Source organism: Myxocyprinus asiaticus, chromosome 50 (assembly GCF_019703515.2).
Source record: "Myxocyprinus asiaticus isolate MX2 ecotype Aquarium Trade chromosome 50, UBuf_Myxa_2, whole genome shotgun sequence".
Taxonomy (NCBI): Eukaryota; Metazoa; Chordata; class Actinopteri; order Cypriniformes; family Catostomidae; genus Myxocyprinus; species Myxocyprinus asiaticus.
The window spans coordinates 22,696,962-22,716,282 of NC_059393.1; the positions used below are offsets into that span (position 1 = coordinate 22,696,962).

A 19,321-nucleotide genomic window follows, 5' to 3' on the forward strand; every position below is an offset into this window, starting at 1 on the left:
AGTGTACCAGGAAGTACCAGGGTGTGGAGTCGAAGTAGCGTGTCTAAAGTGTGCAAAAACTACTCCATCCCGACAGGAGTAAAGTTGGTGAGGGTCAAGGCTGAGCTGTGAGCCGAATGTCCATTAGGTCATGTCCAAGTGTGGTGCGCGGGGGCGAAGCTTATGACTACGCTTAAATCCCACGGCATGAATTATTGCAGCAGGCCCCTCAGGAGCTGAGAGTAACACTCGTATCAGTATCTGCTGGAGGAATCAAGCTTGGCTACTGGCTACACATGGTAAACACTTGATATTCCTCCAAATCATGCCCCAGGCTTGGGCTTTAAACCAAGGCTGGTGCCATGTGGGCCAAAAAACCTGAAGGGGATAAATCCAAATGAAAGTTCTAGGTTTAGCAATCCTTGCAAAACATAAACAGAAGATTGGTCTACGTGAAGACTCGGAAGATCAATAGATTCTAAAAACTGTAGGTGTCTAAACAGTTCTACCCTCAACTTAGCAGACACTTCCTTATCCAAATTAACTACAGGACAATTCCCCTGCAATAAACTGAAGTTAACTGGCTTACTTCAGGAAGGTCTTGCTCAAATGGTGGTAGATCACAAACCACCGCTTTTGGAATTTGAACAAGGGGGTCAGGTTTTGGCAGGTTAGCATGTCCCCATTAGCCCCTTCTGGTAGATGCCGGAACTACACCATAAAGTGCCAAAAAGCCTGTTTCCAAGTTTCCAAAAACAAGGGAGCATTTTGATGAAATCTATATATATTCGTTTCACCAATGACCATTTTTTTGGTGGGCTCTTAAGATTCAAACAAAATTAAGAAAAAAACTATTATTAACTAACTTATGTTAACATATACAACTTTTAATGTTAAAAATGTACTAGTATATATTGTAATTACCAACTGCCAACATTAAGTGCCGTAAAAGTGTTGTTCATTGTTAGTTCATGTTAAATACTTTAGTTTAGTATTGTTAACAAATACAACCTTTTTGCAAAGTGTTCATTAAAATAAGTTATACTTTTAAGTTTTAAGCATAAAAACCTCAATAAATTTGGTTATATTTCTCAGAAAACAAGACTGAATACCATGCAATTTTGCTTGTCAGTGAACTTTATCTTGCTTTAAGGATATTTTCATATTTTTTCTGGAAAAAGCTAAAATACAGATTAAGAAAATGTTTTTTATTGCAGTAGGGTACAACGGGGCTAAAGGCAAAAGGATTAGCTAAAGGCCAAAACACTAAATACCATCAAAAACTACCATAGTACTTTTCTAAACACCTGTTTGACACTATGAACTGCAAACCTTTTCTCTTCCATGAGATCTTTGCGTGTAATGTCTAAAGTTTGATTTTGAGGCAATTTGATCCAATATTTAATATTTTTTAAATTGTTGTAAATGTATGTAGGTAATGAATTATCCTGGAAATTATCATATTTATTTTGGAACAAAATACTTATTTGTCATTTTCAGTTTTGTTTAAGGTCATTATATCAAAACATTTTCAATGACTGTCCAGTAAGTGAAAGGATAGTATTTGGGGTAAAAAGCCCCAATTAAACACGTTGTTTTTCTTAAGTGGGGGGAATAGATTTGGTATGAAGAATGTTCAAATTGGGCTCACACTGACTCACTCAAAGTGGTTATTTTGAATAAGTATTATCTTCATTTGTTACCCAAAAAAGCTTCTTGCTGTCTTAAAAGTATTTGCCTAAGTTGACAAATTGTGCCCTATAACTATTGCCCTGATATCTACACTATATCAATATAACACCTCTGGGGAGCCTTTTGCACCAGATGTGTTTTTAAAAAAAAGTATTTTTTTAAATGCATTTTATTCAAAACAACCATCTGTTGTTATTTCATTTCACGCAAATTATGTTACTCCATCAATATTCAATAAAAATACAAGTATTTCTTGACTTTTGAGACACTTTGTGACCAGAAAAAAGCTCATTTTCCTTAAGGTGTGCCTTTAGCCCCATTGGACCGTACTATTGGAATATTAGAACTCCTTAGCTTGAAGCAACTACTTTTGCGTAACCATTTCTTTAACCACTAAACCACGACCCCCAAATACTTATTTTTCTGCTTTGGAGTATTCCAACATTTCTCAATATCGTTCCGACTGCTTGCATCAACACAGTCCTATCCTAATTCTTGGAGAGACATTTGTTCTCACCAAACCTGGACATCAACCCTAAGCAATGGGACATCATCAGCAGCACGGTGGAGGGACTCACGCTGCGGCTTATTCTACATCCTGCGGAATATTTTGTGTGCCACTGAGCTTCTGGGTCGATGCCTCACACCTGCTTGTGGCGGATCAACAGCATGATGGGATCACAGTGTTTAAAAGTGTGGCACGGAGAGACCAAAATGGAAGGAGATTCTGAAAGTGTGCATGTCTGTTCACGGATCGTTTGATGTGCACATTGGCGAAGCGGGCGGCCGGTTGATGGTAGGTGGCCTTGGAGAGTGTTCTAAAGTCTCCTCAGGTGCACGACCGTCGGGAACCGCTGTTGTGCAACCTGTGCAATGCACCGCGGGTTGAAAATCTGGTGGAATCCTCCAGCACGAGTTCGTCTTCCTCTGACTGCAGAAAACAGCCACAAATTTTTATGTTATTGAAGCAGGGGCTGATAAATAAACCATGGCACATTGGCGTGCCAAGCACTCGGGGAGCCCTGAATTCTCTCACTCTTTCCTGCTTGTCTTTGCTCTTGTGATGCCCTTTTCTCTTTGAGGTTCTACAGGATGCAAATACCCTTTCATCAAAACAGTAATTAAGTGACGTCGTATAGATCGCCATTCAGGAAAGCTTAGCGTGACGTAAATGTAGCATATGCAAATTCATTAAAAACAACCTAATTCCCAGTGGCTCCAAAGCAAGCAAATTTACTCAGCGCTCCTTCCTGTCTGTACTGGACTATTTTAGGTACTCCTGCTTGCTACTCAGCCGAACTGCAATTCCCTACTGACTTCATTACATATTTGCAGCTGGGGGGTTTTTCCATTTCCGCTAGCATTCGGAAAAGCTCACTGAGGCTCTATCTGGGGAGGGTATTCGAGGACGATATTACAGTGTTATTAAGTGTTCTGCCAGTCTATCAGTCCTTTGTCCTTATGTCTCATTGGTATGGACAAAAACTAATCACAAACACAAAGCTGATCTCTCATCCTGTATTCGTTTAAGTTGGCTCCTAATTTTGTGTCTTGCAAGCCTTTTTTTAAGCCACTTTGTTGTTGTTGGATTGTACGAGTAGGATTTGCTTATCATATCATGATTGTTACAGTGCTGTCTCGCTGCACAGTCTACCAACTAGTTCAACTGAAAAGTGGGATTTTTAACAACAACCCAAGAACGTTTCACATGCTAGAATCCAAACAATATTTATTTCATTCCCCCGCTGTTTCCACCCCCTTTCTGCTCAGCCTAAAAATTTTGTTTTCAATTATTATCTTTTATGTATAATTACATTTTAAATTTCCATTATGCACCCTGCCTGTGGCTTTTTTGAGGCTAGCAGCATAGATTTCCGCACAGCAAGTGACAGAACAGGGTGTTATCTTGCTTCAACCAATAGTGTCGGGCTCAAAGAGTCATAATGCAAGTGGCAGTTTTCTTGTGTTAGATAAAACGCCATTTGTTGAATATCCATAGCAGACACGCACCCTCCGGCTGTGAACTATTATCACAAGCAGAACAATAACGAAGATATTAAAGTTTTCCAAATGTTTTCTGCAATGTGTGAGCGCACAATGTATTAACCAAGGGCGAAAGACAAAGACGCCATTGCTAATGATGACCAGGTCATGACATAATATGTCGTTTTTTTGTGCATATATAAATATAGAATTCTGTGGACTGGATTTGAACATGGTAAAATGCATTAAACAGAGTCAAGAGTACTACACTACATTATTGGTAGCTGACAGCATATTTAAATTAGCAAAAATATTTCATAAAAATAAAATAAAACAAAAAACACACAAAGTGTGTGGGACGTGTACACTACAAAAACCCTTTCATTTCATTTCATTAGAACTTTTGTCGTCTTCTTCAGTGAATTTAGATAATTTGTTTTGAGAAGCAAAATTGCATAAGATATTAAGACATGTTTTCAGAGATTTTATCTTACATTAAGTTTATTTTCATTATCCCATGGGCAAATTGACTAAAATTTAGTGATGTTTATGCTCAAAACAAGACAAAACAATTTGCCAATGGGGTAAAAAAAAAAAAAAAGATTCCTTAATCGTATTTTCATCTTATTTTCCAGTAAAAATATCGAAACATTCTTAAAACAAGATACATTTACTTGGCAAGCAAACTGACTTAATATTTAAAGTCTTGTTTTAAGCTAAATCTAAACATTTTCTGTGAATCTGATATATACACTTGTGGCCAAAAGTTTGGAATAATGTACAGATTTTGCTCTTATGGAAAGAAATTGGCACTTTTATTCACCAAAGTGGCATTCAACTGATCACAATGTATAGTCAGGATATTAATAACATGAAAAATTACTATTACAATTTGAAAAAAAAAACATTCAGAACTTCTTAAACCACTTCAAAGAGTTCTCATCAAAAAATCCTCCACGTGCAGCAATGACAGCTTTGCAGATCCTTGACATTCTAGCTGTCAGTTTGTCCAGATACTCAGGTGACATTTCACCCTACACTTCCTGTAGCACTTGCCATAGATGTGTCTGTCTTGTCGGGCACTTCTCACGCAACTTACAGTCTAGCTGATCCCACAAAAGCTCAATGGGGTTAAGATCCAGAACACTCTTTTCCAATTATCTGTTGTCCAATGTCTGTGTTTCTTTGCCCACTCTAACCTTTTGTTTTTGTTTTTCTGTTTCAAAAGTGGCTTTTTCTGTGCAATTCTTCCCATAAGGCCTGCACCCCTGAGTCTTCTCTTTACTGTTGTACATGAAACTGGTGTTGAGCGGGTAGAATTCAACGAAGCTGTCAGCTGAGGACATGTGATGCGTCTATTTCTCAAACTAGAGACTCTGATGTACTTATCCTCTTGTTTAGTTGTACATCTGGTCTTCCACATCTCTTTCTGTCCTTGTTAGAGCCAGTTGTCCTTTGTCTTTGAAGACTGTAGTGTGCACCTTTGTATGAAAGCCTTCATTCCTCAACACAATGATTGACTGATGAGTTTCTAGAGAAAGCTGTTTCTTTTTTGCCATTTTTGTCCTAATATTGACCTTAAGACATGCCAGTCTATGGCATACTGTGGCAACTCAAAAACAAACACAAAGACAATGTTAAGCTTCATTTAACGAACCAAATAGCTTTCAACTGTGTTTCAACTGTGTACCAAATGATCAATTTAGCATGATTACTCAAGGATAAGGTGTTGGAGTGATGGCTGCTGTCTAGATTTGATCAAAAATGACTATTTTCAAATAGTGATGGTGCTGTTTTTTACATCAGTAATGTCCTGACTATACTTTGTGATCAGATGAATGCCACTTCGGTGAATTTATGTACCAATTTCCTTCTGAAACTGCCAATAGGGTAAGAAAAATTGAAACTGAATTAGGTTTATTTTTCTTACACCATTGGCAAATAGTTTTTTTAGTTCATGTTTTAAACTTACAACTTACCAAAACTACTTACAATTTTGTAAAAGCTCACACCTAACTTTAAATCTTATCTCAATTACTTGCTTGCCTTTTTAAGGATGTTTAGATAATTTTACTGGAAAACAAGACAAAATACTGAGCGGGAAAAATATTTTTTGAATTGTTAATATGGAAATATACTCCAACAATAACAGTACAAACACATTGTCCTTTAAACTGGACATTAAGTGTTTTTGTCACAAACAGCCGCAGTTGGTGTTTGGTTGTGACTGACGGACATGCGGTAACCGTTGACCTGCGTCTAGTTCGGGCTTAGCAATGGCCTCAGGAGACGAGGTCTTGTCATCCCCTGTCAACCCTTGAATCCTGGATCAGGGGGAAACAGGCTGGGCGGAGGTCATGTCAGGAGGCAGATCTGATGAGGCGTGGAGCACGGCAGCCAGGTGTGGAGCTAGAGAGGAGCAGCGAGGTGCGACCGATGCTACGATGCAGCTGTCTATTAGAGTCAACCGCAAACATGGAGAGACTGGAGCATCGTTTCAAAACCTGGTGAGCTGCCTTGCTACTGTCCAGATAGGCAGCTGCCTTCTAAGGCAGCATCCTTTACTGTCAAGAAACCTCATAAGTGACTAATTTGGAACACTCTACATATAGTTTTGATTTTTCCTTTAGTTTTTATTAATTTTTTATTCTCAATTTAACTGTACAATTTAGTTTAATTTTCACTCTTTGACTGTTAGTTTGAGTTTAGCTATTAGCTATAGTTTTGGAGTCATGACTTTTCTATGTTTTCATTTATTTTTGCTTTGTAATTTTCAATAACGATAATAAACACTACCGCGGTTTTGACGTTAACATGTTGCTAAGATAACGGTGCGATACTGTAAAAAGTTTACATGGCAAAAAATTAATTTTAAGACAAATATTTTCGTCTTGTTTTCCAGTAAAATTATCTAAACATCTGCTATATTGGATTATGATTTTCACTGCACTTCATGCAACACAATACTCCACAAATGCTGCCTATGAATTTGGCCAAAACAAGGTATCTAAAAAGACATTTAGCATCATTTAGTTTCGGAACTGCTTTCACGTCAGGACTGCGCCTACAATGCATTAAATGCTGTCTATGTAGGCAGCTCACTAGGTGTTGGAACAGAGCACGTGTGCATGTGACCGCTTTTGGCATGCTGATTAATCTCAATAACAGTTCATGGCCAAAAGCAACCTAGTTGTCTTCAACACACACACATGTTTTCCAGCACCTACAGTCCCATTTGTATAATTCAATTTGTGGGTGATGGCCGGGCATGACTGATTTGTTTGTGGGACAGACTGAATTGTTGTTGTTTTTTCCCAACATGGGCGGAACAGGTTAGGACATACTAACATATTACTCTTCCCATTTCTGCAGCATATAGTATGCACACTGTGTAAAGTATTAACATTTTCTCTTTCATTCCGTCTTTTCGTCTGATCACTAAAAGTGGCTTCATAGCATCACAAAAGAGGCACTGCGACCAGAAATCCAGAAATCATACAAAAAAGGAGTTTTACTTTAGGAATATGTCAAGCAATGACAAAACCCTGTCTTCGTAGTTTGTTTGCTTCTGTAGGAATAGCGCAATCACGTACAGACATGCCAAGGTCATTAAATACGAGACTATCATCATGGAGGCCAGACTTAATGCAATTGTTGTCAAGTTCGATCTGTTGGCTTGTCGAGCTCTCATAAAGATGCGAAAGATGCGTGCCCACATCCAGCGGATTCACTTCGGGCCATTCGGTTTAGCTGTGTTCGAGAAAAGACACTGGTCAGCTGTGCCAATTAGATTTTTAATTTTAAAGACATTTTTCATTTTGGGTGATCCCTTTAAGATAACGCTTGGGCAGGTGATGCAATTTAGTTTCGCTTAGGTTAATAAATGACAGTAGGTTTGTTCCTTGCTCACCAGAGCAGCTTTTTGGGGTTGGTTTGAAGGGAGGTCTCCAGCATAACTGCCCGTGCACGTTTACCCCAGACAGGGCCTGAATTTGCAGTGGCTGCCCTGGGCAAAAGCTGTGCTTTGGATCACTAATCCCATTATGCAGACTTTATAAATCATGTTTAGTTTAGCGAGCAGCAAATGATTAATGTGCTGCGTTTCTGCATTTATAAATATCAGAGTTGGATGCACTCTACAAAAGAGTTAGAAGAAAAGCAAATCTATCCATCCTACTACATGGTCACGTTTTATGCTGTACTCTTACGACTGTGCCTAAATCATACCTCAAAATATTGTGATTTTTTTCTCACAATTACAACAACACTTTCAACATTTCATAGCATAACATTTCCTACAGTTTTAATTCACGAAACAACATGATCACATGGGAAGTCGTCGACATGTTTCTACCTAACGTTCCAGTAACCGGACATTGGCAGATTCTGCCGAGTTACTGACAAGCACCAGTTCCCATCAGACAACTCTGCATCAATTCAAATGTTTTTACCCTTTCCTGTGGCGCGACAGATAGCTCATTTCATCACCGGCCTCAGAGACACAGGTTGTTGTCCCGCAATGAAGCCAGAAAGATATCCGTGTTCACATAAACAATGGTTAGCGTGATTCAGAGGTTGCATTTTCACTCCACTGAAGGTTCGGTTTAGTGTTGTTGTTTGGGGGTGGAGTGAATGAAATATGCATTCCTGTTGACTATATTACCTCATTTACAACCAAACAAAAATTGCTTTTGGCGCCACTCTGTGGACACTTCACTTGGAAACTGGAGCTCACACATGCCCATATGTTCAACAACTCTTCTAGCTTCGGCCACTGGGGGCAGTGGTTTGAATTTAGATAAGCACAAAGCGATTTCAGCTGAAGACTTACTGTCGCTGAATTCACAGTAAAATCAGTCTGAACGAAAAGGCAGGTATTCTAATTAAGCGCAAACTCCAAAATGGTATTTCTTAGTATGGTCTACGAAGTGTGCGTCTACTAAGCGCCGTACTGGACAAAAGCAAACCGCGTAAGAGAGATTGAAACTGATCATGTTGGTCCTGCGTATTTGCTGCAGTTTTAACCAAGACCCAGTTATTATATTGTGATGCAATGCAATGTATTGAATCGTGATGTATCTGGCAGTGTACTGTATATCATATCATAAGGTGGTTGGCGATACTCAGCCCAACTCAACAAATTTAGACTCTACATTTTACACACGATTTTTATTTAAATTGCCCGAAACACAGTGCGTAATTGTCAATATTTAAATTTGAGAAGTATGTTTTGTTACCAAAAAGTTAGGGTCAAATCAAAGATGTTTACCTACCTTCTCACTCTGGAAAAAAAATACACTTTGTTAGGTTAAAATAGTTTCAAACCACACATTTGTCCTATTCTTAGATCTAATTAAATAAACAGATTATTTTGGACCAATCCCTTCAGTTTTGATAACATCTCCACGCTGCTTTTCCAATTAATTTCTGTGCTGAAAGAGACATTTTAGCAGAAGCAATGCGGGCTTAAGGGTGGGTCAAGATGGTTGGCAAGTTGACTATGATATGCGTATATGAAAGTGAATGGTCACAATATAAAAAAATGTACAGAAATTCATTGAGCTGTTTGGCGTGCTCTCGACCCCATATTGGACATTAACATTCGTGATATGGTTGATGGGCTGGGCAGGTGGAGATGAGATCAGAGCTGACAGAGAAAAGTGCCAACATGGTTTGCCTCGCATCCTAATTAGTATAATAAGTGTGGCCTGCCCCCCAAACCCTGCAAATGTCATAGACGTAGGCAAACATCAACTGAACACCTGTCTTCTCCCAGACACTGACATTTTAATTCACAACGTTGAGGAATTAACAAACACACACATTCAGCAACAGCACTCACAAACATGGAACAGGAATAGACATGGACGCACACAGAAACACACAAAGACACAATACAGGACAAAGAATGAGTGTTAACTGGAAAAAAGAAGAAGACACCTGGTCTCCGTTGGAAACGAAGACGTTTAGCAGTCATCTAGATTCATTAGTTTGGTGGTTTAATTAGGTTAGTTGTGTTATGGCAGTGTTTTCATATTAGTGTCTTACCTCGGATAGGAGTACCCTCTGGAAAAAGACACAAATGAGACAAACATCAGTTTAGTTCAAGATTAATATGAATCCAGGTTATTCAATGCTGTAGAAGGGGGACGCTTCCTAATGTACTGGTTATTATTTTGTTTCAGATCTTTATCAATCAAAAGTTTATTGAAAGTTAAAGACCTCCCAGTGCTGGTTTTGAAAAGTGGACTTAGAGCTTTGTATGTCTGGCTGTATCTCTTAACTCTTCTTTTCTATGTGCATGCATATAAATAAAGTTTGTGGCTTATAAAGTTTCCTATAGTTTCCTGGGTCTAATTCTGCTCCTTAGTTCCCCATGTCGTGAAAAAGTATATCGTGAACACAGATTTGTGAACTACCAACGGCAATGGTTGAACCACTAAATGTTGGTACACTGTTGACTCAAATGACTGGTAACACGATTACGAAATCTTGCATTAAAAAGTATCTGATATTCCTCAGCAACATAGCTGTATAACAGGTCATCACGCATCTTCATTGTGGATGTTGAAAAGCACCCCTACCCCTAAGTTTGCAGATTTGTTTCCCCTTCCGTGCACATTAGCGATGAAAGATCTCTTCAAAGACCAAAAATAAGGCTTCGACTTCATAAACGTACACATGCACTTGTTCTCTGATGACTTGAAAATCTAGAAGAGATGACGAGATATACAATACCCAAGCAAAGTTTGAAATCAAGCGAGAATACAGCGACTTGGATTACCAAAATTCACAACAGTCGACAGACGCCTCAGTAAAGAGTACGTTGAAGCCGAAGCGGAAAGGTTCTCAACTTCTGGTCACATGATGGATAATCACTTTGCAAAAATTGCGTTTTTTCTGTATATTTCCTTCTGACGCGAAATCCACTTTGAAATGTTCTGCTTCTAAGAGGCGGCGTACTGGACAAAAGCAAACCACGCGAGAGCGACTAGAACTGATCATGCGCGGTCCTGCATGTTTGCCACAGTTTCAATCTCGATCCAGTTTCGAAATTGTGATGCATGGCAATGAATTCATGTATCACAATTCAATCGCAATAATGTGTTTCGTATCGTGAGGTATACAGAACGTTCTCTAAAGGATATTTTTAGGTTTTATTTTTACATAGCCATAAACTAAGCTTCCCAGAATGGTGCCGGGACGTCTCTCTGGAATACTTGATTGTGACTCGTCAATGGCGGGACTCTCCGGTTGCATTTGTTTGTATAATCAGCGATAAACTCTATAATCGACCATTAACCAAACTCAAACTCGACAAATTTAGACCATACAAATTTTACACAATATTGGAACTTATATTTCCCCAAAACATAATAAGTGTATCGTGAACATAGCTGGATAACACGCAATTGCGCATGTTCATTGTAGATGTTAAAAAGTACAGTGATATTATTAAAGAGAACAAATGTAACACTTGTTCTCTGACAACTTGAGTCTTAAAGACATGACAACATTTCCAGTTAACATATTTTGAAATTAAGCGCAAATATATTGAACTGCACTTCCAAAATTTGTGATGGTCGACGGACGGCTACGTCAGAGTACATTGAAGCAACATTTCCGTAAGTGAACACAGTTTGAAATCGAGCGAGAATACAGCAAATTGGAGTTCCGAAATTCACAACTGTCGATGGACGCCTACGTCAGAGTACTTTGGAGCAAAAGTCGAAATGTTCTCAACTTTTGGTCGAATTGCGGATCGTCACTTTTGAAAATCCTTGCGTTTTTTCTCTACGTCCTTGCAATACAACATCCCCTTTTAAAACAATTCATCTGTGATGTTCTCTGATGCAGTGTGAACTCTAGTGTGTAGTTGCCTTTAGTTCTACTGCTAGTCAATGTTTGCAATCATTATCAGCAAATCACATGACTTCATTTGCGCTTGTTCTATGAGGCGGTCTGTTAGCCCATTATATTGCCTTTAAATATTAAAGAAAATAAATGTGACAAATCAACCTGACTAAGCCTTATGTGTGCATCTGATCTCTGTTGTTATGCGATTCTAAGAATTAAGGAACAAAAATTTGCCAAAACTCCTGCAGAGAAAACGGGGCTAATTGTGTAGCCTTGTCAGTCCAAAGTCAGCAGGTGTAGGTGATATTCTAATCTAACTCCGCCATCTGACTTGTTTCCAACAATGAAGACACTATACTTCCTGTAGCTGTAACGCAACAGAAGTCTGCCGGTGTGGCTTGCTCAGAAATTGGGTCACCGTGTGCCAATTTTCGAGAGGCCAACTGTACAAAGGTCTGAGTAAAAGGTTAATGTGGCTATCAGAAAAGTGTCTCCCTGAAATACGCTGGAAAATTATAAACTGCAATCCAAACATAAAATCTGTTTTAGGAGTTTTTTTCTTTTATTGAATAACGCAAACTTCAGTTCTGGCTGTTATTTCGTCTGCTGATGAAATTCTGTAAGTGATAATAAGCCGAATACCCTCGCTGACCCAGTCACTATAGAAATACAGTGAGCTCCTTTGTCCACCAGCAATGGGAAGGTCATTGTTGTAATGGGAAGGATATTTTGCCTGCTTCTCGATTGGTCGGCCCTTATATTAAAGGGACAGTTCAAAGCAAATCTACACCATTTTGCTGACTATTCTGATGTAAACGGGGAGAAAAATATGGCAGGAAATAATGTTGTTCCTTTAAAACTAAAATACAATATAGACCTAATATAATCTTAATAGACTAAAAACAGTATATAAAGTCGAAGGCTTCAGCGGTTTCATCTAGTATTTATAGTTATGACCACAGGCTCCCCTAACAGCAATATACAATACAAATGCACAAATCTGAGAGATGTGCACTAAATTATTCAACTTACGACTGAACGCATATGTGCTTTGAAGCTCATAGCCGGGTCTTTGACAAGCAGGCAAAATATTAATAATTTAAACGTTGTTTATGTATATTTTAGAAGTTTTGAAATCAGAAGGGCAAAGGGATTGGGAATTGAGGAAATGTGTTTATAATTAGTTAGTATTAGGGACGTTGAGGCAGCAGAATTAGGTTGTTTTAGATGTTCCCGCTAGAGTTAAGGTTATGGTTAAGGTTAGGAGAGAACTGGTTAGGGTTAGGTGAGGTTTGAGTCAGGTTAGAGGTTTTCAGATTGTGAAGGGTTAAACAAAGCATTTATTTACTACAACTGGCAGAACTTGGGTGTTTAAAAAAAAAATAAATAAATAAAATATTGAATACACTACAAAAAATAGTTTTCTTAATTTCTATACATCCTTAAAACGAGACAAAATTTCCTGAGAAGCAAAACTGCATGAGATATTAAGACTTGTTTTTAGAGAGAGAGAAAAAAAAAACACAATTTAGAAAGGTTTATGCTCAAAAATAACCGTCATTTTATTTGCCATTTTTTTTCCCGATAATATTGCTAAAATTTAATTACATTTGAATTAAACCGCTCTTACCATTGGCAAAATATTTTTCTTAATTTAAGCATATATTAGTGAGCTTTATGCTTAAAACAAACAAAAAGAAACAATGGAATAAGGAAAATAAACATGATAAACAAGAAATATTCCCTGAAAACGAGTCTTACATTTTTCATTTACTTTGCTTCTCAAGTAAATTTATTTTGATTTAAGAATGTTTACATTTTCAGTAAAACAACACAAAAACACTGATTAAGAAAATAAAAACAATACAAATAAATAAATCAAAAACTTTCGAAAAATACAATTCTGATTTTTTTTTTTCAGTGTTGAAGTACGCAAAGTGAACTCACTGCTACAATCTGTTTCATTTAAGAAAAAATAAAGATTGGTAAAGATGCTGGCTACCATCCCTGGAGTTCGCTAGTTCGAATCCAGGGTGTGCTGATTGACTCCAGACAGGTCTCCTAAGTAACCAAATTGGCCCGGTTGCTAGGGAGGGTAGAGTCACATGGGGTAACCTCCTCGTGGCTGCTGTAATGTGGCTCTCGGTGGGGCGCGTGGTGAGTTGAGTGCGGTTGCCGCGGTGGATGGCGTGAAGCCTCCACACACGCTATGTCTCCGTGGCAACGCGCTCAACAAGCCACGTGATAAGATGCGTGGGCTGATGGTCTCAGACGCAGAGGCAACTGGGATTCGTCCTCCGCCACCCGGACTGAGGCGAATCACTACGTGACCACAAGGACTTAAAAGCGCACTGGGAATTGGGCATTCCAAATTGGGAGAAAAACAAAGATGGGAAAACAGTGGAAAAAATTCACTGCCACCCTTCAAACAAATGGCCGCACAATCTTGCCAATGAGACGTTACAACAGAGGCTCTTGTTGGCTCGATTCCACTGTGACCGTTCCCTGTTTGAAGGCATTGGGATGTCATTTACACAGAGAGACTTTCAGATTTGCTCAGTTTACGGGGGAGGAATGGGATGGTAGAAGACAATCCTCAGTCTTCGTCCATCTGTACGACTGAAACCGAGTTTGGGCTCGCCATCATGCATTTCGTCCAGAAGTGACCTTCAAAACGCCTCAGCAGGGACACAGATGCCAATTCTCCTCAAAGACAAACGAATCATCATATCTGTCAATCTTATATAGATATGATTTAGCAGTATACGAATACTACAAGATGTGGCTCTGTTTTCAGTATAGAATGAAAGTGAAAAGAGGTATTAAGAAATACTAAATGTCCACTTCTATATGTCTGCAAATGCACTGCTAAAAACCATTTCTTAATCAGCATTTTTTTCTTGTTTTTCAGAAAGAATATCTAAATATCCTTAAAAAAGATACATTTACTTGAGAAACAAAATTGCATGAAATATTAAGTCTTTTTTTCATTTCTTTTAAAACAAAATATTTTTTAGAACAATTTGTGAAGTTCATGCTTAAATAAGAAAAGAAACGAAATAAATATTGGCCAATGGGGGAAAAAAAAAGTGCATAATTTAAAAGAAAAACAAGTTTATTCTTACCACATTGACAAATAGTTGTTTTACTGTAGTATCTTGTTTTAAGCTTAAACCTCAATATAGTTTGTTTAGATATACAAGCAAAAAATACTTGCATTGCAAAAAACATTTTTTTTTTTTTTACAGTATTTTTGCCATGTTTTCCAGTTCAAATTTCGAAACATCCTGAAAACAAGACAAATTTACTTGAGATGCAAAATGACGCAAGACAAAATCTTGTTTTTCTTACCCCATTAGGAAATAGTTCTTTTTTTTTTCTTCTTTTTTCTCCCCTTTTCTCCCCAATTTGGAATGCCCAATTCCCAATGTGCTCTAAATCCTCGTGGTGGCGTAGTGACTCCCCTCAATCCAGGTGGTGGAGGATGACTCTCAGTTGCCTCTGCGTCTGAGACCGTCAATCCACGCATCTTATCACATGACTTGTTGAGCGTGTTACCGCAGAGACATAGTGTGTGTGGAGGCTTCACGCTATTCTCTGCAGCATCCATGCACAACTCACCACGTGCCCCACCGAGTGCGAGAACCACATTATAGTGACCACAAGGAGGTTACCCCATGTGACTCTACCCTCCCTAGCAACTGGGCCAATTTGGTTGCTTAGGAGACCTGACTGGAGTCACTCAGCACGCCCTGGATTCGAACTCGCGACTCCAGGGGTGGTAGCCAGCGTCTTTACTCGCTGATTTATCTGAAAACAAGACTATAAATCTTACAGAATTTTACTTCTCAAGTAAATGTGCCTTGTTTTAAGGATATTTTTACTAGAAAACAAGATAAAAAAAATAATTAAAAAAAATATTTTAAAGGAAATTATTTTTTGCAATGTAATAATTGCTTGGAGAGCAAAATTACACTGCAAAAAATATTTTCTTAATTGGTATTTTTGTCTAGTTTTCCAGTAAAAATATATAAATATTCTTAAAACAAGATATATTTACTTGACAAGCAAAATGGCATCAGAAGTGTTTCTTACAGAGAAATCTGACAAAATTGAGTAAACTTTATGCTTAAAATAATTAAAAAATAATAATAATAATATATATATATATATATATATATATATATATATATATATATATATATATATATATATATATATAATCTGCCAATGGGGAGAGAAAAATAAACTGGTTTTCCCTTTGAATTAATTTTATTTTTTCTTATTATTCATTTTATCTTTTCTTAATTTTATTTCTTCCATGTTTTAAGCATAAACCTCACTAAATTTAGTTAGAAAAAAGACAAAATATTTTATGCAATGTCAAGTAAATATATCTTGTTTATATATATGAATATTTAGATATTTTTACTGGAAATTAAGACAAAAATACGAATGATATATTTTTTTGCAATGCAGTAGTGATGTTCACCTTATTGAACACCTCAGGTCAAACCTTTGAGCTCAAACCAAACATCGCCTGAGGTCTTTACAGACTGGCCCAGAAGATCTCAAACCTTTGAAGTGGTCAGATCATCTTGGATTGGACTACATTTGCAATGGTCCATATTCTTTCTTTATTCCAGGGAAACCTTTTCTTTTTTTTAAAATCCTAAAATAATGTCTATTAGCCATATAATTAAAATAAATAGTGTCTCTGTGCTGTTATGCTTATAAAAGGACAAAAAAAAAAAAAAAAAAAAAAAAAAACCTACAGTAAAACAAATTGATATGACTCCGGCACTATATTCCAAGTCTGCTGAAGGCATCGTACTTTGTACGATGAACAGACCGAAATCAAATGATCGAACAACAACTTTAAACAGCACATAAAACGAATATGGTGCTACTTCAAGAACAGCAAACCTCATTGATTCTTGTGTCGTGACAATTGGTCACAAGTCGCGCAAGGACCAATGAGGTTTGAAGTTACTGACGTAGTTGCCATTTTAGATTTTTCCGCTATATACATGACTATTTGAGAGTGAATAACAATTTATGTTTATCTCAAAAAATGATCATATTTCTTCTAAAGATTTTGAGTATGAAGCACGAGCCATGTTAACTAATTTTATAACACATTGGGTAGCTTTTTTAAACTTTAAAATGAGTCACTATGAACTGCCATTGTTTTGAAATCAGTAATCGGGACATTTTTTTCTCAATATCCCTTTTTGTATTCTGCAGAAAGAAGTCAATGCCATGAGGGTGAATAAATTATTATAGAACTCTCATTTTTGATGAACTATTACTTTAAGATCCTGTAGACCCGAGGAGGGCGGGGCCGGGCTGGAATGACACACGCCCGGTCCCCAATCAGCCTGATGGGGCGCGCGAGGGATAAAGGCGGCCGGGCACGACAGTTCGAGAGAGAGAGAATTACAGGCAGCTGTACTGTGTGTGTGTTTTCGGTTGTGTGTTTGTTTAAGTTGTTCATTCAATTATTATTTAAGTTGTCAAGCCGGTTCTCGCCTCCTCCTTTCCCTTGAACCCCCTTACAGATCCATACTACCCATGTTTGTTTTGTCAACAAACAATACCAAATTTAGCTTACATTTGCAGTATTTTTGTCTTGTTTTCCAATAAAAAACATCGATTCATTCCTAAAACAAGATAGATTTACTTGAGAAACAAAATGACATTGGAAAATAGGTCTTGTTTTCAGAGAAATCTTACAAAACATTTATGTTTATAACAAGAAAAAAACTTTTTGCCAATGGGGTAGGAAAAAACTTGATTCAAAGGGAAAACAAGTTTATTTTTTCTTACCCCAATGGCAAATAGTTTTTCTAGTTTTAAGCATAAACCACACCAAATTTTGTTAGATTTCTTTGAAAAACAAGACTGAATATACAAAGCCATTCTGCTTAAAGTAATTCGATTTTTTTCTTATTTTAAGGATTTTTCAATATTTTTTACCTGAAATTAAGACAAAAATACTCAGTTCAGTTACAGTTGCAGACATTAACTTGTCAAAGTCTACTTTTTGATAAATGGATCTAGTCCTGATGTTGGTACAATTACTCCATGAAATTGCAAGAAGAAATACCTTGGAAGAATCACACTGCAGGAGAGATAAATGGACAGGTTCCTGCTGTGGTTTGCACTTCCTGTGCAGACTGTCTAAAGCTTCTGATTGGCTTTTGGTGAGCTCCGGCCGTAGGAGGAATACGCCCCCGAGGTGCTCATCTAATTGATAGATCTGAAGTTTTGAAACAGTGTGCTGCGGTTGATACCGTGTAGAACTGTTCAGCTCTTACTGTGTAAGAGGAGTGCTTAACTGTGCTTGGCATTGATACTTATGTTGAGAAGCGCAACGCAAGCAATTCAAACTCACGATTTTTGCCTGGTGGACGATAAAACCAATATCTTCAATTGAAGGAGGGACCCATAACCATATCTAGGAACCAGAAAATCATAGAGACTTAATGCTAGAGAATACTTTGTTTTTCTGCATACCGTTCAGTCTCACATGGTCGAGCACTCAAGCCTTTCTAGGTATTCTCTTATGACCGTGAGCCCTGCTTTGTGCTAATCTTTTAGTACAGTCAATGGCAAGCGCATGCACCAATGGTGCAAAACACGGACAGTCCACGTGGACTGTGCAGATAACAAAATTTGAGACATGCGCACTGTATCCGAGACATAGTGGAACAAGGAAAAAAACGATGCAGACTTTGACTTTTAAGGGTGGGCGTATTGAAGCCAATTTGCACAGCAACACACTAAAAACCAATTAGAATACTTTAGCAACTGCACAGTAATGCCCTAGTATTGTGGTGGCAAGTTTAGCATTGGCAACTAGGCCAATCGTGCCAACGGGCTCCAGCAGTTTGCAAACATCTTGGCTGGTTCTGTCCAGAAGATAAATATGTTATTGTGATTCTTTACGGGTTGAGTCATGAGTTGACCGAGCTCTCGGTGGCACACATATCAAAGGTGTGCCCAACAGTCAGCAACAGAACTGCAACTGCTTGGCTGGAACTTCTGAAATTCTAATCTGCTATTCTTCTGTTTTGTATAACCATCTGAATATTCGTGGCAGCCAAGAGTTAGAACAAACTAGAACAGATTCTCTCGAGAGCTAAAGAACTGCCTAAGAATGTAGAGTCCTTGGGAAAAAGACGTTTCACTAGTAAATCTAAAGGAGCACACATCTAAATGCCCACATACTGCAAAAATCATTTATTTTTAATAAAATTTAAAAAATATCCTTCAAACAAGATACATTTGAGAAGCTAAATTGCGAAAGCTATTCTGTCATCATTTACTCATATTTTATGGAATTAAGCTTCTCAAGTAAATGTATCTTGTTTTAAGGATGTTTAGATACTTTTACTGGAAAACATGAAAAATAAAAAATAAAAGATTAAGAAAATTATTCTTTTTTTGCAGTGTATGAAAACAGAATGGCCTGAAAAATTGTTTCACTGAAAAACATACAAAAAGACTTTCTGTAGTGTCATCGTCAAATGCTGGGTCCAGTCTTGAGGAAAAAGAGGGAAACGTTTCATGTTAGTGGGCTAGGAGAAGAAAAAGAAATATGGAGGCTACAGACAGGAGTTAAAGGCAAAGGAGAGGGTAGGACATGCATTTTAAAGAGACGTTAAAATGCCATCTGCTTCGGGGACAGTAGGAAGCTGTGCACTCACTGAGAAACTTACCAAAGGCTTCTGAAAAATAATAAATAGAAAAAGAAGCAGAAAAGGAAGAATAAAATAGCACATTTTAAGGTTGGATTCATACCAGT

At 37.7% G+C, this 19,321-nt stretch overlaps 2 protein-coding genes across 16 annotated transcripts in view; one reads left to right on the top strand and one right to left on the bottom strand.

The window, feature by feature from the left end:
• The window catches only part of LOC127438849 (uncharacterized), a 687,566-nt gene that overhangs the window by 402,058 nt on the left and 266,187 nt on the right, over positions 1-19,321 (top strand). The gene's annotated exons all lie outside the window — the stretch shown is intronic.
• LOC127438810 (receptor-type tyrosine-protein phosphatase S-like) overlaps positions 1-19,321 on the bottom strand; it is a 264,336-nt gene that overhangs the window by 85,463 nt on the left and 159,552 nt on the right. For 11 of the 15 annotated variants that reach the window (XM_051694665.1, XM_051694666.1, XM_051694668.1 and 8 more), the window contains one exon: positions 9,703-9,720. The exons of the other annotated variants lie outside the window; for them this stretch is intronic. In XM_051694665.1, the coding sequence (XP_051550625.1) occupies positions 9,703-9,720 (18 nt within the window). The remainder of the gene's footprint in view (positions 1-9,702; positions 9,721-19,321) is intronic. 15 annotated transcript variants of the gene reach the window in all.